The sequence below is a fragment of the Corvus brachyrhynchos genome, unplaced genomic scaffold (genome assembly GCF_000691975.1).
Source record: "Corvus brachyrhynchos isolate BGI_N302 unplaced genomic scaffold, ASM69197v1 scaffold215, whole genome shotgun sequence".
Lineage (NCBI taxonomy): Eukaryota > Metazoa > Chordata > Aves > Passeriformes > Corvidae > Corvus > Corvus brachyrhynchos.
Window position 1 is genome coordinate 384078 of NW_008237887.1, and position 18445 is coordinate 402522.

Genomic DNA, 18445 nt, shown 5'->3' on the forward strand with positions numbered 1-18445 from the left:
GCTTCCTCCTCCTGACGGACTTCAGCCACATCTGTTGTTGGCTCTTTGTAGGCAGCAATTGTCGGAGGAGTTTCGGTGAGTTTTGCAATGTTCTCCACCGCCTGCTCAAGCTCGATCTGCTTTGCTAACTGGGCAGCCTCGGGTGACTGCTTGGGCTCCCGCATCACCTCCTTTTCCATTTCCGGAAATGAATCTTCTACCTCATTCTTAGTGAAGTGGGGTGGCAGGATGTCCTCTTTTGGAGGGCTCTTCATCTTGGGTGGTGACACCGCCACTGGCTCTGCCTCCTCCTCCGTGGGCCGCAAGGCGCCCTTGACTTCATCAACATTGAGGCGTATTTCTACATTTTTGAGACACACGGATGCCTTATCAACAACAGTTTTGGTATTTTTGTACCTTCCCCTTTTGGATTTCGTAACCTTTTCTGGCACCGGCTTCTTCTCAGTGATCTCAGCTGTGGGGATTTCTAGCTGGTTCTTCTCCACATCCAGTTCCTTCCGATCACGTTTCTGCTCGCTTGCTGCCGGCTCTTTCTCAGCAGCCTTTGCTTTATTGCCATTGTCACTGGTGCTCGATTCCTGACCACTTCTTTCAGCAGTATCTTCGGATTCAGCCGTGGTATCGGCTTTCGGTTCATTCTTCCCTTTCTTGCCCTGTTGGCTGGTAGCAGCTGATGAGTGACTGTGTGTGAGCTTCTGGGATCTAGGAGACCTCCAACCCTCTGCAGGTTTAGGAGCTTCCACAGTATCTTTAGTTTCAGCCTCCTCCACCTCTTGTTGTACCGGTTCGGTCTTTATCGGAGAGATGTCCTCCTCTGGCTTACGGCGGGTTTTGGGAGGTCTTCCCCTCCTCGGGGTTGTGGGAACAGTTGTCACTGCTTCCTGTGGTTCCTTTTCCCCTCTTTTCCTGGTGGACCTAGTGACCTCCATGGAGTCCTTCACTGGAGATGGGCCTTCATTGTCCCCTGTGGTAGCATAGACCGACCTCACGTTTCTGCGCCTGGTCCGGCCTATTGGCAAGCTCAGCTCCACGTTTTCTGGCTCTGCAGCGGAACTTGGGGATTTAGCAGCATTCCTTGAAACCTTTTCTGCCTCCACTTTCAATTCAGAAAGCTTCTGGGTCTCCCCACGAGGAGAGCTTGACCTTTTCAGTTTTTCACGGTCAATTCTTTCACTCTTTCTTGTGACAGGCTTTTCCGTGACATTAGCTGCAGCCGACTGCACAGGAGTCTTGGACCGTTTACTCTTGTAGGATTTTTTATCTTTTACAACAACTGGAGGTTCCACTTCCATGTCATTGTCAGAAACGGGTGGCAGGACCTCAGCAGCCGCCTCCGCCTTTTGACTCACACCAGCATCGGTGCTGGCAGAGGGCGGAGGATTTTCCTCTTTAGGTTCCACAGCCTCATCTGACTTCTGAACTAGCTTGGGCGGAGGTGGAAGTAGCTGGGCAGTCTCAGGTTCTGGATCTACGCTGATGTCTGCATCGGAAAACGAGGCCCCAGGAGTGGGAGGTTTGGTATCCAAGTATGAAGGATGCTCTGTTGCCACAGCATCTTCCTCTGGTGCCAGTGTTGTAGCAACAATTTCTTTACTCGCTTCTACAACTGGCGAAGGTTCCGTTTGCTCAGGAGGCTCCATTTTGACAGGAGCAGCGAGTTCAGGAAAAGGTTTTTGTTCCTCTGCTGCAACAGCAGGTTCAGAAGGTTTCTCTTCTTTGACAGAAGCTGGTTCCACCAGGACCTTGTCACTCACTATTTTCTCAGGAGCGATGGGAGCGATGGGTTCTTGTGGGAGGACGGTGACTGAAGAAGGACCAACAACTGAGGAAGGTTTATGTTCTGTTTCTTTACTATCAGGAACCATTTCTGGTGTTTTCGGCCGGTTTTCTTTATCTTCCTGTTTCTCCACTTCTTTTGGTTTCTGATCTTTCTCCTTTTCTTTCTGCTGCATTCGTGTCAGCTCAACAAACCTACTGTGGAAGAGAACCACTGGCTCTTGCACCAAATCGGCCGTGCTGTTCATCCCATCGGAAGAGGACTGTCTCCCATACAACCTTCCGGAGATGAAGTCCAGATCATCATCCTTCCTCTCTAAATGCTGCAGGCGTTTGGAGTCCTGTTCAAAGATTGAACTGTGCAAAAACCGAGAAGCAAACAGTTCCTGCCGCTCTTGTTCCTCCTCTTTATGATCTTCTTTCTTATCATCCAGTTTTCCACCTTCGGAATCGGTTCTGATTTTTTTCTTTTTCATATACCAGGATGGAATAGGTCTTGGAGCCGAGTCAACCTTCTCTTTGTCTTTGTTGTTTCTGAAACTAGCAAATCTTGAATCCCAGTCTAGGAAGGACCAGTTTTCCTCTCTGGAGGAAGAGAGGGATTTAGCCCTTTCAAGCAAGGCCTTTGTGTCGGGTGTGATTGTCTTGTCCAATGCGAAAGAGTAGAATTTGTTTCTTTCTAAGGAACTGGACTGGAGTCTTTCCTCTCTTTCACGGAACTTCTCTTCTCTGTCCCTTAATAAAAAAGACAACCTGGAACTCTCTAACAAGGACGAGGCTTTTGGGGAATGGGGCTTGTTTTCGCCATCGTCATCCGAATCGGAAGGCACCTCCCCAGGTTCCAGGTCTCGGACAGACCGTTTCCGTATGCTGTCTCTTTTCACGATGCTGCTTGGAAAGCTGATATCGACTCTCCCAGGCTCTTGCTTCACTTGGGTTTCCCACCTACTTGAGTCTTCCTCAGAACTCAGCACAGAGAGTTTTATTTTAGCCATTTCTGCCATCTGCTCCCTTCTGCTGGAATCATAAGGATTGAATTTCAGCGAGTCCTCCCTCACAGTCATGTTGGAGTATGAAAGACCCTTTTCTTCTATTTTAGGTGACTCTTTGGTTTCCTTCAATGGCATTAACCTTGGAGAATCGAGCGTGTCCTCATCCTCGTGGAATGGGAAGTGTCTGATACTTGGGGAACAGGACATCCTTTCGGAATCCTCACTCACCTGACGAGAGCTTCTGTAGTTCCTTTCTCTCTTAGTGCTGATTTCGAAGTCAAACTGGTCAGTCTTTTTCCTTTTACTCGGTGGAGAGTCATCGGTGACATCTTGTGGAGGCTTTCCCACCTCATGAACCAGACTCCGCTTTTCATATTCATCAACATCTTTCTTTGGACTGCCAAACTTCTCCGACTTCGCAATCTCCATTTCCAGCTGCTGTTTCAACCTGCGACTTTGCTCCATTTGTTTCCGGTAGCTCTGCGTGTGGTCAATGTCAATGCTGATTTTCTCCTCCGTGTCTGCCGACTGAGTTTTCTCTTGGCCAAGTTTATGGTCTGGTGTTTCTTCAGGAAGACTGGAGTAGTTCTTCCTTGAGTCCTCTCTCTCCGTTCCCTGCTCGTCCAGCAGCTGTACTTGTTTATGCTGGGGTTTTACCGGGTTCAGTTTTTTAGTAGGGAGTTCCTGAACTTCCACAGGTTCATCAGGTGCCTCCATGAGCCTCGCCTGCAGATCCAGGGTGGGACGCATGCCAATCCCACCAACATTAAGAGTGTCCTGAATTTCTTTGGGACTAGTAACGGGAACAAGTCTTTCCAGTTTGAGTTTTTTAGATTCCCTTTTAATCATCTCCTTCCTCAGGGGTTTTCTCTCCAATTCTCCTTCCCTTAACATTGGTGCTTCTCTAGATGACGCTGTCGCATCAAGCTGCTTTTTCAAAACCATGCGCGCATCCTCCTCATCTTGGCTACTCCGTTTTACATCCAGTTTTTGCCTGTCAGGCTTCGGATTTGCATCGGCAAAACGCCTTTTACGAGCCTCCAACTTGTCTAAATCAACTGCATTGGCCCCCTCAGAAGGTTGCTCTGTCTTCAAGTGCTTTTTGGGTTTCATTTTTCCCTCCTTGTCCACCACTTCGATGTGACTGGCAAGGGCTTTCTCCTTCTGTACCTTGGTTCTGACGGGTTCTAGTTTAGACTGCTCAGACTTGGCTTGCTCAGCCTGGGACGTCTGGGTTTTCTGTTCGAGCAGCGGGGATTTCAGAGTGTCGTTATCCAGCTTTGCCCTCAGTTTCTCCAGTGCAGGCTGATCGATCACCTTCCCCTCCTTTTCCTTCACACGGGTCAGCACAACACAGGGCATCAGTTCCAGGCGGTTCTTTGCTGTCCCTTCTTTGTCACCCCTCTCTTTGCTTTGTTTACTGTTGCCCTTCAGTTTTTCTGGGCTGGGCTCTCTCTCATTCTCCTGATCCGTTTCCGAGGACTGAGAGCTGGGTGAATGGATTTTCGCTTTTCGTTTCTGCTTATCTGCTTTCTCCTTTTCTATTTTTTCCGGCTTTTCCTTCCTCACCAAGCGCTTCTCCTTGTCCACCCTCTCCTGCTCGAAAACGCGCTCTTTCTCCACTTTCTCGTTTTTTGTGTATCGTTCCACACGGGCTTTGTCGAGCTTGTCATATCGCGGAGGGGACAGCGAGCTGCAGCTGCCGCTGCGATCCGAGGACCTGCTGTAAATCCTCCTCTCCGAGTCACTCTGCAGCCGCTCCGACTGTGAGGGCGACGCTCCGGGGCTCTGCGGGCGCCGGGAATGCGTCGGGCTCTGGCTCCGCTCGATCGGTCTCCGTTCGTGGTCTCTGTCCCGATCAGATTCGAACCGTTCCCTCTCCCTCTCCCTCTCCCGTTGCCTGTAGCTGTACTCCCTGATGTCCTGCTCATACGGATCTCCCCGGTAATCCCGGTACTCGCGAGGGTCGTCATAGTATCGTGGGTCATAGTAGTCTCCTTGGTAGGGATCCCACTCGGCGTAGAATTCTCTGCCCCGAGCTGGGTATTCCCGCCGAGGATCTTCAGGATACGTCCCCGGGGTCCGAACGGTCTCGTAGTAAGTACGGTCAGGGGCGTATTCGTAGGATCCTCTTCGCTCGTCTCTGCTAAACATAAGAATAAAAAGATTCTAGTTCTCCTTCTCAACCAATGTACTCTGTTACTACAGTTTTTTTGCTATCTAAAGGAATAATTTTCTTTTTTCCTATGTGCATCAAGGTAGCTGCACAAAGAGGTTTGGCAAGGAATCTGTGTGCAGCAGACTAAATACTTTGTTAACTTAACAAACCAAATGTACTTCATGGGTAATATCGCAACAGCTCTTCCAAGCATTGTTACACCACCCTCACTCCTTTGTTTTTGTCAAATTCAAACCTTGCATGAAATGAAGGCAAAACCAACACAGCACCTGTGCACCCACACAGGGCTGGCAGGGTGAAGACACCCCCTTATCCAGAACCTGAGACCTTCTGAGACCTTTGAGTAAAATCAAAATTCAGGGGTGGAATCTCTCCATTACTAAGCAGCAAAGTGGTGGTAACATTTCTTTAAAAATCCTAAGCCCTGCAAGTGATCTTTTAATTCCCAAATTAGCTCCTTCACTGCATGTGACTTGCTGGTGTTGCCTGTTTACAGTAAAACCAAGTCAACAAATATCAGGTTGTTTATAAGGTCATGTGAAGTCATTCAGCAAAGTAAATCAAGCAATTAATGTTGTTATTTCAATACCTCCAAGCAGCAAAAATAAGTCATTTGTAACACTAAACATGGCAGGGAGGTGGAATAAAGCTGGGGTTCTTGATTCCCCACCATTACAGAGTGTTCTGCACACTCTGTACAAAGGTGGGGTTGGGCTCTGCTCCCGGGGAACAAGGGACAGGACAAGGGCAAACAGCCTCAAGCTGAGCCAGAGAAGGTTCAGGTTGGACATCAGGAGGAATTTCTTGATGGAAAAGGTGGTCAGGAATAGGAAGGGGCTGCCCAGGGAGGTTTGGAGTCTCCATCCCTGGAGGTGTCCAAGGAAGGCCTGGACATGGCACTCAGTGCTCTGGGCTGGCTAACAAGGAGGGGATCAGTCACAGGTTTGGACTCGATGACCTTGGAGGTCTTTTTCAACCTAAATGATTCCGGGATTCCTCACAGGTTTATTTGGCTTCACAGTTTATGTTTTATGTTAAAAGCTGGCAGCTTCCACCTTTTAAGAAAATAACAAAATTGAAAAAGGGACAAAACAGGGAAGATGAAAACCTCATCCTGCAAGTGAAGTGGGATGTTGTGAAAAGCAGCTGTGAAGTTAAAAATATTGATCAGGGATTTTGCTTTTTCATGTCTGTTTTTTTTTTTTTTTCCTTTGGGTCCTGTTTAGACTGGCTCCAGCTACAACCCCAAGAGAAGGTGGTTTGTGCAGATCTCAGCACCTCTGCAAGGAGGAGCTCAGAGGGGCACCAGAAGCTGCAGAATTACAGGAGTCACTGCAGAACTCGCTCTGCTGCTCCACGATCCATTATCCCTATGGATCTCCTAATGACTGTGTGAGCAGAGTGACAGAGAAAGAAAAATCAGACTAACGTGTGCCCAAACACCAGAAATCAAGGTCCTGCTCAGGATTATTCCATGGCAAAGACAAGCCCACCCGAGTCCTGTGTGCTAAAGAACATCCAATAACGCCCTTCTCGTTCCTGAATCCGGTGTAGTGCTGAGGAAATGTTTATTGCTGGCACATCACAACATCTGGCAAGGCCTGGGGAAGGCACACTTGTATTTCCATTATGCAAATCCTGATTGCCAATTTCCAAACCCTGCTCGCTTTTAAATCTGCTCATTTTGCATTATGTCAGACCAATCTATTTCACTGCAAAAAATGATTGGGTTTATCCAGCTCCCAGGTATAATCGGCATCACGCTGGGCTGACTCCTGGGCAAGGCACAGCCCTAACAATGAGCCAGGCTCTGAAGGGAATAAAACATGGGTGTTTTTTCAGTCAGTGGAGGTAAAAAAGCCCATAATGTGGAGTGTTTCTGTGCCAGGTCTGCAGGGATAAATAAGTGGTTGTGCAGCATGTGGTGCCAGCTGCTGCCAAGGGGCAGCCACACAGGACACAGCTTTATTCAAAATAAAAATGCATCCTTACTCAAATTGTCTTATTTTATCAAGTTACAAACAAAACTGTTGGGAAGAGGGAGGTGGAGGATCAGATTTTACTCTCTGCTCAAGGGCTGAGCAGCAGGAGTTTATCAGACTTTATATACACCCACCAACACACACATTTCTCTGTTACAGTTAAGCTGCTCTTTGCATTCCTAAGACGTGATGAATGACTCCCAACTGTGTCCTGGTGACCCACCAGAGAAACCGGATACTAAAATATGGATCATGCAGACAACTGAAACCTCCACCTCAGCAGAACAGGAATTCCAGTAACTGGCTACGCCTCGGATGTGTGAGATCCTGCCTGCTCTCATCTGCACGGTTTCAGTTTGATCACATAAATTTGTTAAAAAAAAAAGGTAAAAAAAAAAATTTAGAAATGCAGAGGTGTTTTTAGTAAAACTTTAAAAATAAGGATAAAGTTGAGAGGAACAAAAACTTGTTTAAGAATTATGGCCTGAAGAAAGTTTGATTGTAAGATGATGAGGACAATGACTGTAAAAGGATTGTGTAAGGTGATGTTGGAAAACAAAACATTTAATAAATATATTGGTACATGCCTTCTTTCTGCCAGCATTTCATAGAAGTCTCTGATATCTTGACCCGTTTTCTCCATGGAATGATAAAACGCCAACTGACTCTCCCGATTTGCAAAGTCCACCTGAAAAAGAAAGGGGAAATCACATTCAGTCACAGAAACATCCCATTCTGCCAACATTTCCCTGTCTGCTGAAGGTGGGAGCAGATCTGAAAATGGGGGTAAAATTTAATTAAAAATGTCAAACACTTCCCAATTGTGGCCCTGCACATCCCCAGGAATAAAGATCTTTCTCAGTGGAGCTGTGTAACTACCTCCTTACTATGTTGTTGTAGCTGCCAGCCCAGAGGCTTCTGTTGGGCAAAGCAGCAGGAAAAATACACATTATTATCGTGGTATTGATGTTTTTAATGCCAGGACAGTTCCAAAGTCTCTTTTATCTCAGGGCAGTGCTACAGAAGGTCAGGATTATCAATCTATTCCGGACTCCACAGTGTTTGCCCGGGGTTATAGAGCAGGGAAAGAACCAAGCCTCCTGAACTGCAGCTCCCTGTTCCAGCTACTCCAAGAGTTGGTGTTTTCTAGCCAAGGATGACAATACTAAGACGCTAATGGTGTAGTGCAAGAAATGAAGGATTAGAATGGATTTCATTACGTGTACGCCACATAATGCAGTATTTTTAACATTCCAGTTCCTGTTATTTTTTAAATCATCCTGTGTGTAACCACAGCAATGGGGCACAGACACACATTGGGGGTGTTGCTTATTCCAAAATCATTAAGCAACAAGACCCACACAAGATGGGAAACTTTTTGGGGACCACATGCTTTCCTGCAGAGGAAGGTGACTGCTATCCAACACCATGCTCAGAAACTACAGGATATCCAACTTTCAGCCCTGGGTGAGGTGGGAAGCTGTTGAGATCATGCCTGACATCACTGCCTACTCTTTAGGAGAGGAGAAAGGAGAAGGAGGAAGATAATTCAAAGGGTTGGCTGACACCTCACGTCCCCAGTTAGTGGGGCTGATGGGACAGTCAGAACAGGTATCACCACATTCACCCAAATCCAAGATACTCCTGGAAATGTTAAGTGTTGCTCCAGGAAGAAAAATATTTTCTGTGTATTTTAAGTAGTGTTTTCCATTATTGTTTAAAATCTGTTGCAAGGAAGGACGAGATGATCTTTAAGGTCTTTTCCAACCCAAACCATTCCCTGATTCCATGACTGCATGTTGAGGTTACTGTACCCCAGAGCCTGGACATCAGCATGGGGCAGCTGGAACACAGCCATGTGTTTTCCTGGAGGAACTCACACCTTCAGACTTCCCTTTTTTAATACGAAAACAGACAAAAGTTTGCCTTGGATTGGGGTAAACGAGGCAGTGACACGGACACCAACACTCAGGAGCTCAGAGAGACAAGTTCAGCGAAACAAACGGCAGAATACTGGAAAAGGCTTTATAAGTAACAGTTCAGGATTCCCTGACATCTTGATAAGCCGAGTATAAAAATATAATTTAAGCCTTTGATATGTGGGACGTGTGTGTCCCGCCAAGTATTCCTTGAGCCTGGCAGTCTGCACTGCCAGCATTTAAGGGGGAAGGCCTGAACACAATTTGTTCCTCTTTTTTTGCCTGTTTTGCTTTAGTTTGGAGGTCATTCTGCACACCTTAATTTTATTCCCACCGATTTTCCTCCCCTTGGTCTCTTTTACAGCTGCTTGTGCATATTCAATCTCATTGTAGAGAACCAGGGCCATGCCTTTTAAGCGGTCAAACACCACCTGTAAAAAACAAAAAAACAAAACAAAAACCAAATAAGAGCCTCATCCACAGGACTTAATGTCAGTCCCAACAAAATCCTAAGTCATGAGGATACCAGGAAGGAAATAATTTTTAGCAAGGTGAATTTCCAGGCTTTTCTGATGAGGCATATTGGAATGAAGAGACAATAAAAGGACACGGGACTGCTTTGAATTGTGGATATTGTGGCTTGAGGTATATTATGCCTTTATTTTGTTTTTCTGTATTTTACTTTGAATATTTTTTTCTTTGTTGACTGAGTTTTGTAGTATTTGTTAAGTTTTTTTTTTTTTTTTCTAATTTCCAATGTGTTTTAGGGGGGAAAAAAGGTAAAGGGAACAGTTAATCCCAAAGTGGAACCAGCTTTTGTTATCAATCTGCAGTACCACTCACCAGTTGCTAAATGCCCAATTTCCAAATATTGCCTTCCTTTAGTAGCATAAATGTATTATTCAAGCAACAACAGCTACAATAAAGAATGTCAAAGCTGCAACACAAACCCACAAAAATCCTTTGGGGATGCCAGACCCTGATCCTGCAAAGATTTACACACATTGCTTAATTTTAAGCACATCCATGTCCAATAAAAATACACAGGACAACTCCCACACTGGAGTTTAAGCACGTGATAAATCACTTGCATGGGAGAGGCTCCCGCTGCATGACATGGGTGTGTTGCACCATTGTTGACTTTCTCTCTTTTTCCATGTACTTTTGGCACCGTGACTGTCCTGACTGCTTTTAAAAAGTCTTTTTTTCTTGGTCTGACGAAAAAAAGCATAGTTATGTCTAATTATGTAATTAGCAAGTATGAGTAATTACGTAATTAGACTGCTGTTCTTCCAACTAACATTTAAGAAGGTTTGCTGGGGAGAGACTGTACTGCACAAGAGCAACAAATGGTTTCCAATACTCAACATCTCGGCTCACTCAAAATACTTGGTTTTGGTTGCTGTCTATGCTGACAGAGCCCTGTCAACCAAATTCCACCCCAGAGAGAATTTTTTCTACCTGAGCTATAAAGCCCTGGACAGTGGGGGTTGAAAGGACAGGATGGGAAGAAAGGAAGACAGTAACGACTTGGAAGCACACGCCAAAGCCTCCCACCTACCTTCACCACAGGCCCGTATCGGCAGAAATGTCGGGTCAGATACTGATCCGTAACGTTTGTGGAAAGCCCATCTAACCACACGCAGTTTGTAGGCATGCTCTTCCCAAAACCCAGCTGGACACAAAAGGGCAAAACTTCCATCAGTACAGCGCACAAGGGTTAAAACTCACTGAACAGAGCCTGCCTAATGAAAGACTTATTTGGAGAAAGCTGTTGTTTGTATGGATTTTCTAAAATTAGCATCTGGTGCAGGTGCAAGACAAAAATCAAAGAGCAATTAATGAAAATAATTCTGCTTGTTTAAACAAATAGAGTGTTTGACAACATTGGGTTCTTCTACAGTTTGAATGTCTGAGAAGTGACAGGTTGACAGCTCTGGGGCCTGACAGGCCCCGTTTGCCATGGGGAGTGGAATGGATTCCCAGCACAGCCTTGCCAGACGTGGCCCTTCCAGGCCAGGGAATGTCAGTCTCCGAGTGCTCAATCCCAGGGTTCCGTGTGGACAGAGCCAAGAAAAATGCTGATTAATCCCAGTTAGGTGGTGGTTGAAACCATCATGCTCTGATAGGATCTCACATTAAAAATCATCTTACTTCCATAAACTATGGTGCTGCAAAACATCCCACGATGCGGCAATGGAAGGAACAAGAAGGATACAGTCCAGGGGAGGATTTCTTTACCTTGAGCCGGTTATTTCCGAGATATTCCCCATCCATCTTCTTAATGGCTTTGCACACGCTGGCGATGTCGCAGTACTGCAGGAACGCGTACTGAGGGACACCGTTCACCTTCTTAATGTCGATGTCCTGGGGACAAGCACAAAACACAACAACCCACAGTCAGCAGTCAATCTCATCTAAGAGGACTTGTTTTTTTCAGGGGCATGTGGCACAGCAAGCTCTTTAACTAATATTTGCTTCAGAGAGAGGATTTAAACAATAGCGGGCAGTTAAAACTTCGCTGTTCTGCTGCATCTCAAAACCAAATCCTTATGGAGCAGGGAAAGCTCTTCATCACGCAGACTTAAAATCCAAGCCCACAGAACTAAGCCTGACCTGGTCAACAAACACCAGCTTTAGGCTGTTAATACTGTATCAAGAAGAGACAATTCAGGATCAAAGAAATAGAGATTAATTTTTGGTCACAAAGGCTCAAGAGAAAACAACCTGCTCTGATCCTCATCTCTGAGCCAAGCAGGGCTTCTTTTCCAAATAAACATGATCCATCCTGTTCCTAGAAACACAAAGTGATGCCGGACTCATCCCTTGAACCAGCCTGGTACAGGGCAAAGGCAAAAAAGATCCTCAACTTCAGTCGCTGTTCCTCTTTAAAACCAAGCCACCACGGGCCCATTCACAAGTACAGCCAGAGGCTCACAAAGCCAAATAAAGGCTGATTTTAATCTATTTTAAAAAACCCAGCAAGTCAGGAGCTGACATTTGGTTAACAAACAAGCTCAGCACTAGCACTGGAAATGTACCCAAAGCCTCTGAATAAACTCATGATATTATGATTCACTCTGAGCTGAAAATAGGAGGTGGAAGGTTTGGCTTTATTTGTTGGAATAGAAGGAGCTGCCTTTGTGAGCCACACATGGATCTGAGCACAAATGTTCCAACATCCAGGACAGGCTAATTTCATGGTTAATAAATTTAGGGACAAGGCAGCAGTTTGATACGGTCTCACCCAAGAGCTCTTTATCTGGGAAAACAGAGGTAAACAGGGAGATTTACACAACTATTAGACTCCTACAGCCCTGGCCTAATGATTTAAGTGGAATATTAATAGAAAACTACACTTCCAAGTGTCTGAAGTAGCATGATTGCAACCACGGCAAATTATACTTGACCACTCACCCTGGGCAAGCAATTCCTTGTGACAGACAAATAAAATATCATTATTGTGCTCATTACCCCTCAGAAAGGTTATAAAGCTGGTCCCTTCTGCACCTGAGCTTGCAAGTTTTCCTGGAAACAGCGAGGCAGCGCTGCCTCCCAATTCTGAGCCATTAATAATGCTGACAGGGAGCACCACAGCACACAAAAGCCAATTTACACTACCACTGATAAGCATCTTTATCAGGAGAGCTCTGCTGCTCTAACACTGGAAAAGGGTTCAAGCCACAGACATGGCACGAATTCATAAATCACTACTGATGTCAAGGACAGAGCAGAGGCTGGATACACAAGGGCTGCCAGACATCATAAAACGAGGATTTTATATTTGTCCACATTGTACATGGAAGCAACCTCCCCTTCTTTTGGGGGGTAGCAGGGATGGGGCTCCTGGTGTGTGTGACTGATTCATCTGCAGTGATAAGAACACGTCAGAGCAGAGTGAAGAAGGCACAGCACGTTCACAAGCACCCACAGCTGACACAGAGAACATGGACCATCTGAAGCCCAGACTCAACAGGAATCACAGAATGAATCCCAGAATGGTTTGGGTTTGAAGGGTCCTTAAAGCTCATCCAGTTCCACCTCTGCCATGGGCAGGGACACCTTCCACTGTCCCAGGCTGCTCCAAGCCCCGTCCAGCCTGGCCTTGGACACTGCCAGGGATCCAGGGGCAGCCACAGCTGCTCTGGGCACCCTGTGCCAGGGCCTCCCCACCCTCACAGGGAACAACTCCTTCCCAATATCCCATCTAACCCTGCCCTCCTTCAGCTTAAGGTTCGTCCTGTCACTCCATGCCCTTGTAAAAATTAATTAAAATTCATTGGAGAGTTGCACCACTTTAATGGAAAATTCCCCTTAAATATAACATTGACGTGAATTGATAGAAAGTCATGAGCAGAGGAGAGGGGGCTGCTCTCCCTCATCCAGATACTCCCCCTCAGCTGAAAACCCAAATCCCCCATGTGCCATCACTGATCCATCTGCTCCAATCTCCTCTGCCTGGGCACAGGGGCTGCTTCCACACACACTGACCAAGCCCTTTGTTCCAGGAATCAACAGGAAACTCAGATTCCCACAGCTGTAGGAGTCAACATGAAAACATCACCTGGCACATTTTACATCCCAACTACCCAGTCAGCTTTGGCACTACCAGGGGAGAATTACCAGGAGAGACATTTGTTGTAAACACTCCTAGGACTGTTCTTCCTGCTAAATTACCCCTCAACATTCATATGCTGAACTCCGAATACAAAGAAAAGCTTTCAGGTATATTCCAACAAGAATGACTCAGATTACTACAGAAAGACTGAATTATCTGTCGTTGACAGACTTAGCACCACTCACAGCATTTCACAGGTCTGTACAGAAGGGGGGGCACTGCCACCCCACACAGGACACAAGTCACATACCACTATTCCCCCGAAGCGCTGGAAGATGTTGCGAAGGTCGTGGTAGGTGGTTGTTTTTTCCAGGTTGCCAATGAACAGAGTTCTCGTTGCTTTTGGGTGAAACTCATCTATCCTTTCATCCAAAGGACGAAATTCATTCTCACTTTCGGTTTCTAGGACAAAAGAGAGCAGGAAATTTGTAATGACTGGAGATTTGGTTCATGTTGGTTTATTCAGGTCTCCTTCTTGATCTGAACAAGAGTAATAAGCACTGTCTTTGAGAAAAACACCCAGTACTGCACCCATGACTTGTTATTTATGTGGGATTTGGAATCTTTATATTCCACTGAGGAATCCGGCATCCTCAGGTGAAAGGGAGCTGCATCTTTCAACTGCTTCTCTGGAAATTTACTCTTAACAAGTATCAACGTTTGAGTGCACGAATTCCAGTAAGGCCTCCCTGCACTTGGGGAAGAGCACGTGGCAGGAGTTTGTTTTCAGGAATCAATTTTTAAAGAAGCCACTGAAGTGCAGTCTGAGAACTTCACCACATGCTCAGGGCTGCAGCTCTCACTGGTTGGTCACGTGGGCTGTGCTGCTCAAAACGCAGCACTCGTTGGCTGTTTTAATTAAAAGGAGACAAAACGAGGCTGGGAGGACTCAGTGCTGTGCTCACACCACCCACTGGCAGCTGCTCCACTGAGACGTGTAGATGAGATCGTTCCTTCCAGCGGATCCCACTGTTTGGGAGGATGGCAGCTTTCCTTCTCTGAGGCTTAAGACTGGAACTCTCTTGCTGTTTGATCCAAGAGCATCCACTCTTTTTGCTCTGGAATTTATTGTGGCATTTTTCCCAGTTTCTTTAAAACATGTTTCCTACTTCTATTCTGCCTCTTTACGACAGCTCCTGAACACACCCAGAGCCGTCCCATGGGAGAAGGGCATGGACCTTACCTGGTCCTATCCAGGCCGTGACTTCAATCTGCATGCCAAAGAAAAGCTTTCCTTTGGAGGCATTTAGTGCTTTCTCCTGGTCCTCCTGCTGCCGGAAGAACACCAGGCCATACCGTTCCTCGGACGCGCCGTGGATCTGCACTGACGTCACCTTCCCATACTTCTTGAATTCGTGGAAAAGTCCATCTTTAAGGCTTGTATCTAAACCAACAAGTAAACATTAGTACTGCAGAAACATAGCTTCTACTGACTCAGCAGCACCATAAAAGACATGAAGAACTCTGACTGTCCTTCTCAAATGTGACTTCATCCCACTTAACTCGGTGCTCACACAAGCGCCCTTTTTAATTTGGGATGTTAATTTTGCCAATGTCCAAAGCTTCTGGCTGATCTTTCTCTTTGCCTGGATTTTTAAACTCAAGAAACTACACATACAAGGTTTTACATGGCTAAAGCTGGTGGTGGATGGTTATTGCTTCTAAGAGACACCCAGTTCCATGTGAAGAAGAAATAAACAGGGATACTTTATTAAAATACCCACAGCAATACTGCGCACAGCTGGGATGAGGTGTCTGGAATGGAGGCTGGAGTCATAGAGTGTTCAGTCCAGTCAATTCAGAAATATAACCAGGCAGATTCATCAGATTTTGTGGAATCTGACTCAAGCCCACACAATCTGTCTGGGATTCGTGGGGTATTGACCTCAGCATTGTGTCCTTTCAAGGAATATGACAGGCATTAAATCTACTGGAAGATACCAACACATGAGGTACTCTGCTCACAAGATTAACAGATACTATTTTAGCTCAGCCAGTGCTTTTGCATCCATGAATTTCATTAAAACTGTTTCACAACTGATCCCATGCTGGTTTTTCCTGTGGGATCTCTCCTGTGCTCAGCACAGGGAACAGGGAGTGATCATGGGCGCTCCTCAGCACATGGTTTCCTGGGTTATTTTCCATGCAATATCCATTGCCTTTACAAATATGCTTAGGGGTGTTTTAAAGCACCCAAACTGCAACAGAAAACCCTCAACTTTTTGGATTAAAAAAGAAATTGAAGGGTGAGAGGTGAGGTTAAACAACTGAAGTATTAAGTTAAAAAATGGAGATGTGTCAGTTTTCTCCCTGGGAAAGCCCACATTACTGTTTGGAAGCACCAGTTCCAGGGCCTGGAAATGCCCAATACTTGGAGCTGGGAGCAGCAGGGTTTCTCACAGATGGTCACTAATTAAGCAATTTTCCCACTGTCACACAAGAACTGAGGCAGAAGCAGGGAGAGAATCCGGTCCTCGGAGGCCGCACGTGGCTGCTGCGTGTCACTCAGTACAGGTTACTCAACCAGTCCCCTCCCTTTTTTCCCCTGTTCCCCCTTCCGAGGGAATTTACCTGTTGAGCGCACTGGAAGATTTTGAACCTTGATCCCAAAACTCTTCCGGGGCTCATCCTTCTCCAGCGATGGGAGCAGCTGGGACGCGGGTGCGGGGACGGCTGTCGACTGCACCGAGCGTGCCGGGGACTCGTCGCTCGAGCTGCTGCTGGAGTCACTGCTGGGAACGGCATGGAGGGTAGGACAGGTGAGTGCATGGAGTGGAGTCACCCGGGAAATGGTTCTTTTATTAAAAAAGGAAAATACCAGAGTTTCGGCTCGTCTACAGGTCTTCCTCCCTTTTGTGCCTGATTCTGTTTCCACGCTGCAGCCCAGTTATTCACAGGAATTTAAGAGTCTTTCTACAAATATTCCCCTCCAAAGCCCTCAGAGGAGACAGGCAGGGAAGTGGAATATGGGTAAAATGTCAGCAAGATCCTGTTACACGCCCTGACAATGGTGGAGATTTAATTAAGTGTAATGCAATGTTGGACCAGCTCAGGAACTGTGTGGGAAGACTGGAAAAATACAGGGACGATGCACAGGTCTGACAAAGCCTCAAAATCCCTCCCAGCACTCTCATGTACAGAAAAGAAATATTATTGTGCTCTCAGGCATCTTTCCTCAAAAGGCCTGTACTCCAAAGAGACCACGTGTGAAAATCATGGCAAGTATTTTGGTCAACTGCTTGGGAATAACCTGGATAGATGGGGATGTCCATGACCCTGTCCCAGCCCACGGCTTGGGGTAGAACAAGATGATCTTTAAGATCCCTTCCAGCCCAAACCACTCTGGGATTTTCTATGAACCAGCAAACACTATTTCCAGGCTGAGCCTCAACCTCCAACTTCAGGATATGAAGAATTCAGACCCAAGAACGCCTTTTATAAATAATAATTACAGTGGAAGAGGATTTGCATGTTAGATCACGGAGGGAGTCAATCTAATCCACGGACTCGGGATCGTTCGATGCTTCGAGGAGAGGCAGAAATAGAGAGAATATAATGTTATTAAAGCTTGCCCAGTGGGGACACGTCATCTTGCTTCAGTGGCTCATTTCTTCCCCGAGGCACGAGGGCTCAGAACAGCGCTAAAAATAATTTTGTCTGACATAACCCCAGAGACTCTCGTTCTCCATTACATGAGCAGCCTTCGAAAAAATTCTGCTGGAATTTTAACTCGGAGGCTGGAGCGGGGGGGAGATGTGCCACGTACTAAAATAACCCTGTCAGTCTGAAATTTGCTGCTTGATTGAATTTTTATGTTCCTCTCCACATTGTATTAGAAAAACGATAGGCAAGTTTATCTTTTTCTTATCTTAAATATTTCATATCCTTCTTACAAACCTTCTTGCCATTAAACCACTTAACTTTTCCATTACTTTTTTCAGAGAAACCATTTCAGATTTCTAATAATTTCCAAGATTTGATTTTGTGAGCTCTTCTACTACTTTTTTTGTGGGTGTTTTTATTCAAATGTTCAGAAAACCTGGTTTTCTTTCTGAACATCTTGGTGCAACGAGCACTGTGGCACATTCCCAAAAGCCCTTGGGCTCTGTCCCCATTATATTTGGAGGCGCAGAAGGGAAGACAATCTCTGTCCCAAAATACTTACAAACAATCCAAGAAGGATATAAAAACAGGCCAGACCAAAATAAAACACAACAAAAAAGGTCAAAAATGCAGAAGTAATAAACATGAGAAACTCGGCTGCCGGTCTCACCCTCTCATTACAGCCCTCCCATCCCATCAAGCCACTTCACACGTTGGTGCCTTTCCCACACATTCTCCTCCTACTCCTCCAGCCCCGGAGGAGGAAGTTCAGCATTGCTTTGGAAGAGGAGTGAAAATAAAGCCATGCCAGGAACGAGTGAAAAACTGAGCCCTTCCTCCTGCCCTGCTCTTCCCAAGGGCAGCTGCCCTGCACCACCCAACCTCTCACTTCATGGATAATAAATAACATTTCCCTTCCCAGCTACAGTCCCTTGTGTTTCCCAGCAACGAATCTCCCACCATCAAGATGTCCCTTCACAGCCTCATTTTTCTGCTAAATTGCTAAACTGCCTTTATTTCTGTCTCACCTGCGGACCCTCCTTTTGTGCCCTCTTCATTAATGAACTATTTAATCACTGCAAGTGAAGAGTGCAGCATTTCCTCCTCATCTTTATCCCACTCCCTCTGCCTCCTGCATTTCCACTAAATCACCTCAAATCCACACCAAACTGAAGTTCTTCTCTACAGCATTTTGGGAAAAGGACAAACCCAACTCCACATGAACAGGGCCATCAGCCATCCATCGCCTGCTACTGGGAAATAAATTGGCAAAGAATAGAGAAACTTCTTTAAACACACAAATATAGGGCAAAGGATGTGTGTGGGGAGAAACTGAAAATAATTCCCAAGCTGACAGCAGCTCCACGTGGTTCAGC

At 46.0% G+C, this 18445-nt stretch overlaps 1 protein-coding gene across 1 annotated transcript in view; it reads right to left on the reverse strand.

Annotated features, from left to right (window-relative positions):
- The window catches only part of SPEN (spen family transcriptional repressor), a 65805-nt gene that overhangs the window by 6964 nt on the left and 40396 nt on the right, over positions 1-18445 (reverse strand). Inside the window, exons 4-11 of the mRNA XM_017732697.1 lie at positions 16038-16198; positions 14650-14850; positions 13717-13868; positions 11090-11215; positions 10410-10523; positions 9166-9279; positions 7517-7617; positions 3-4914 (exon numbers count right to left, since the gene is read on the reverse strand). Of these exons, the coding sequence (XP_017588186.1) occupies positions 3-4914; positions 7517-7617; positions 9166-9279; positions 10410-10523; positions 11090-11215; positions 13717-13868; positions 14650-14850; positions 16038-16198 (5881 nt within the window). The remainder of the gene's footprint in view (positions 1-2; positions 4915-7516; positions 7618-9165; positions 9280-10409; positions 10524-11089; positions 11216-13716; positions 13869-14649; positions 14851-16037; positions 16199-18445) is intronic.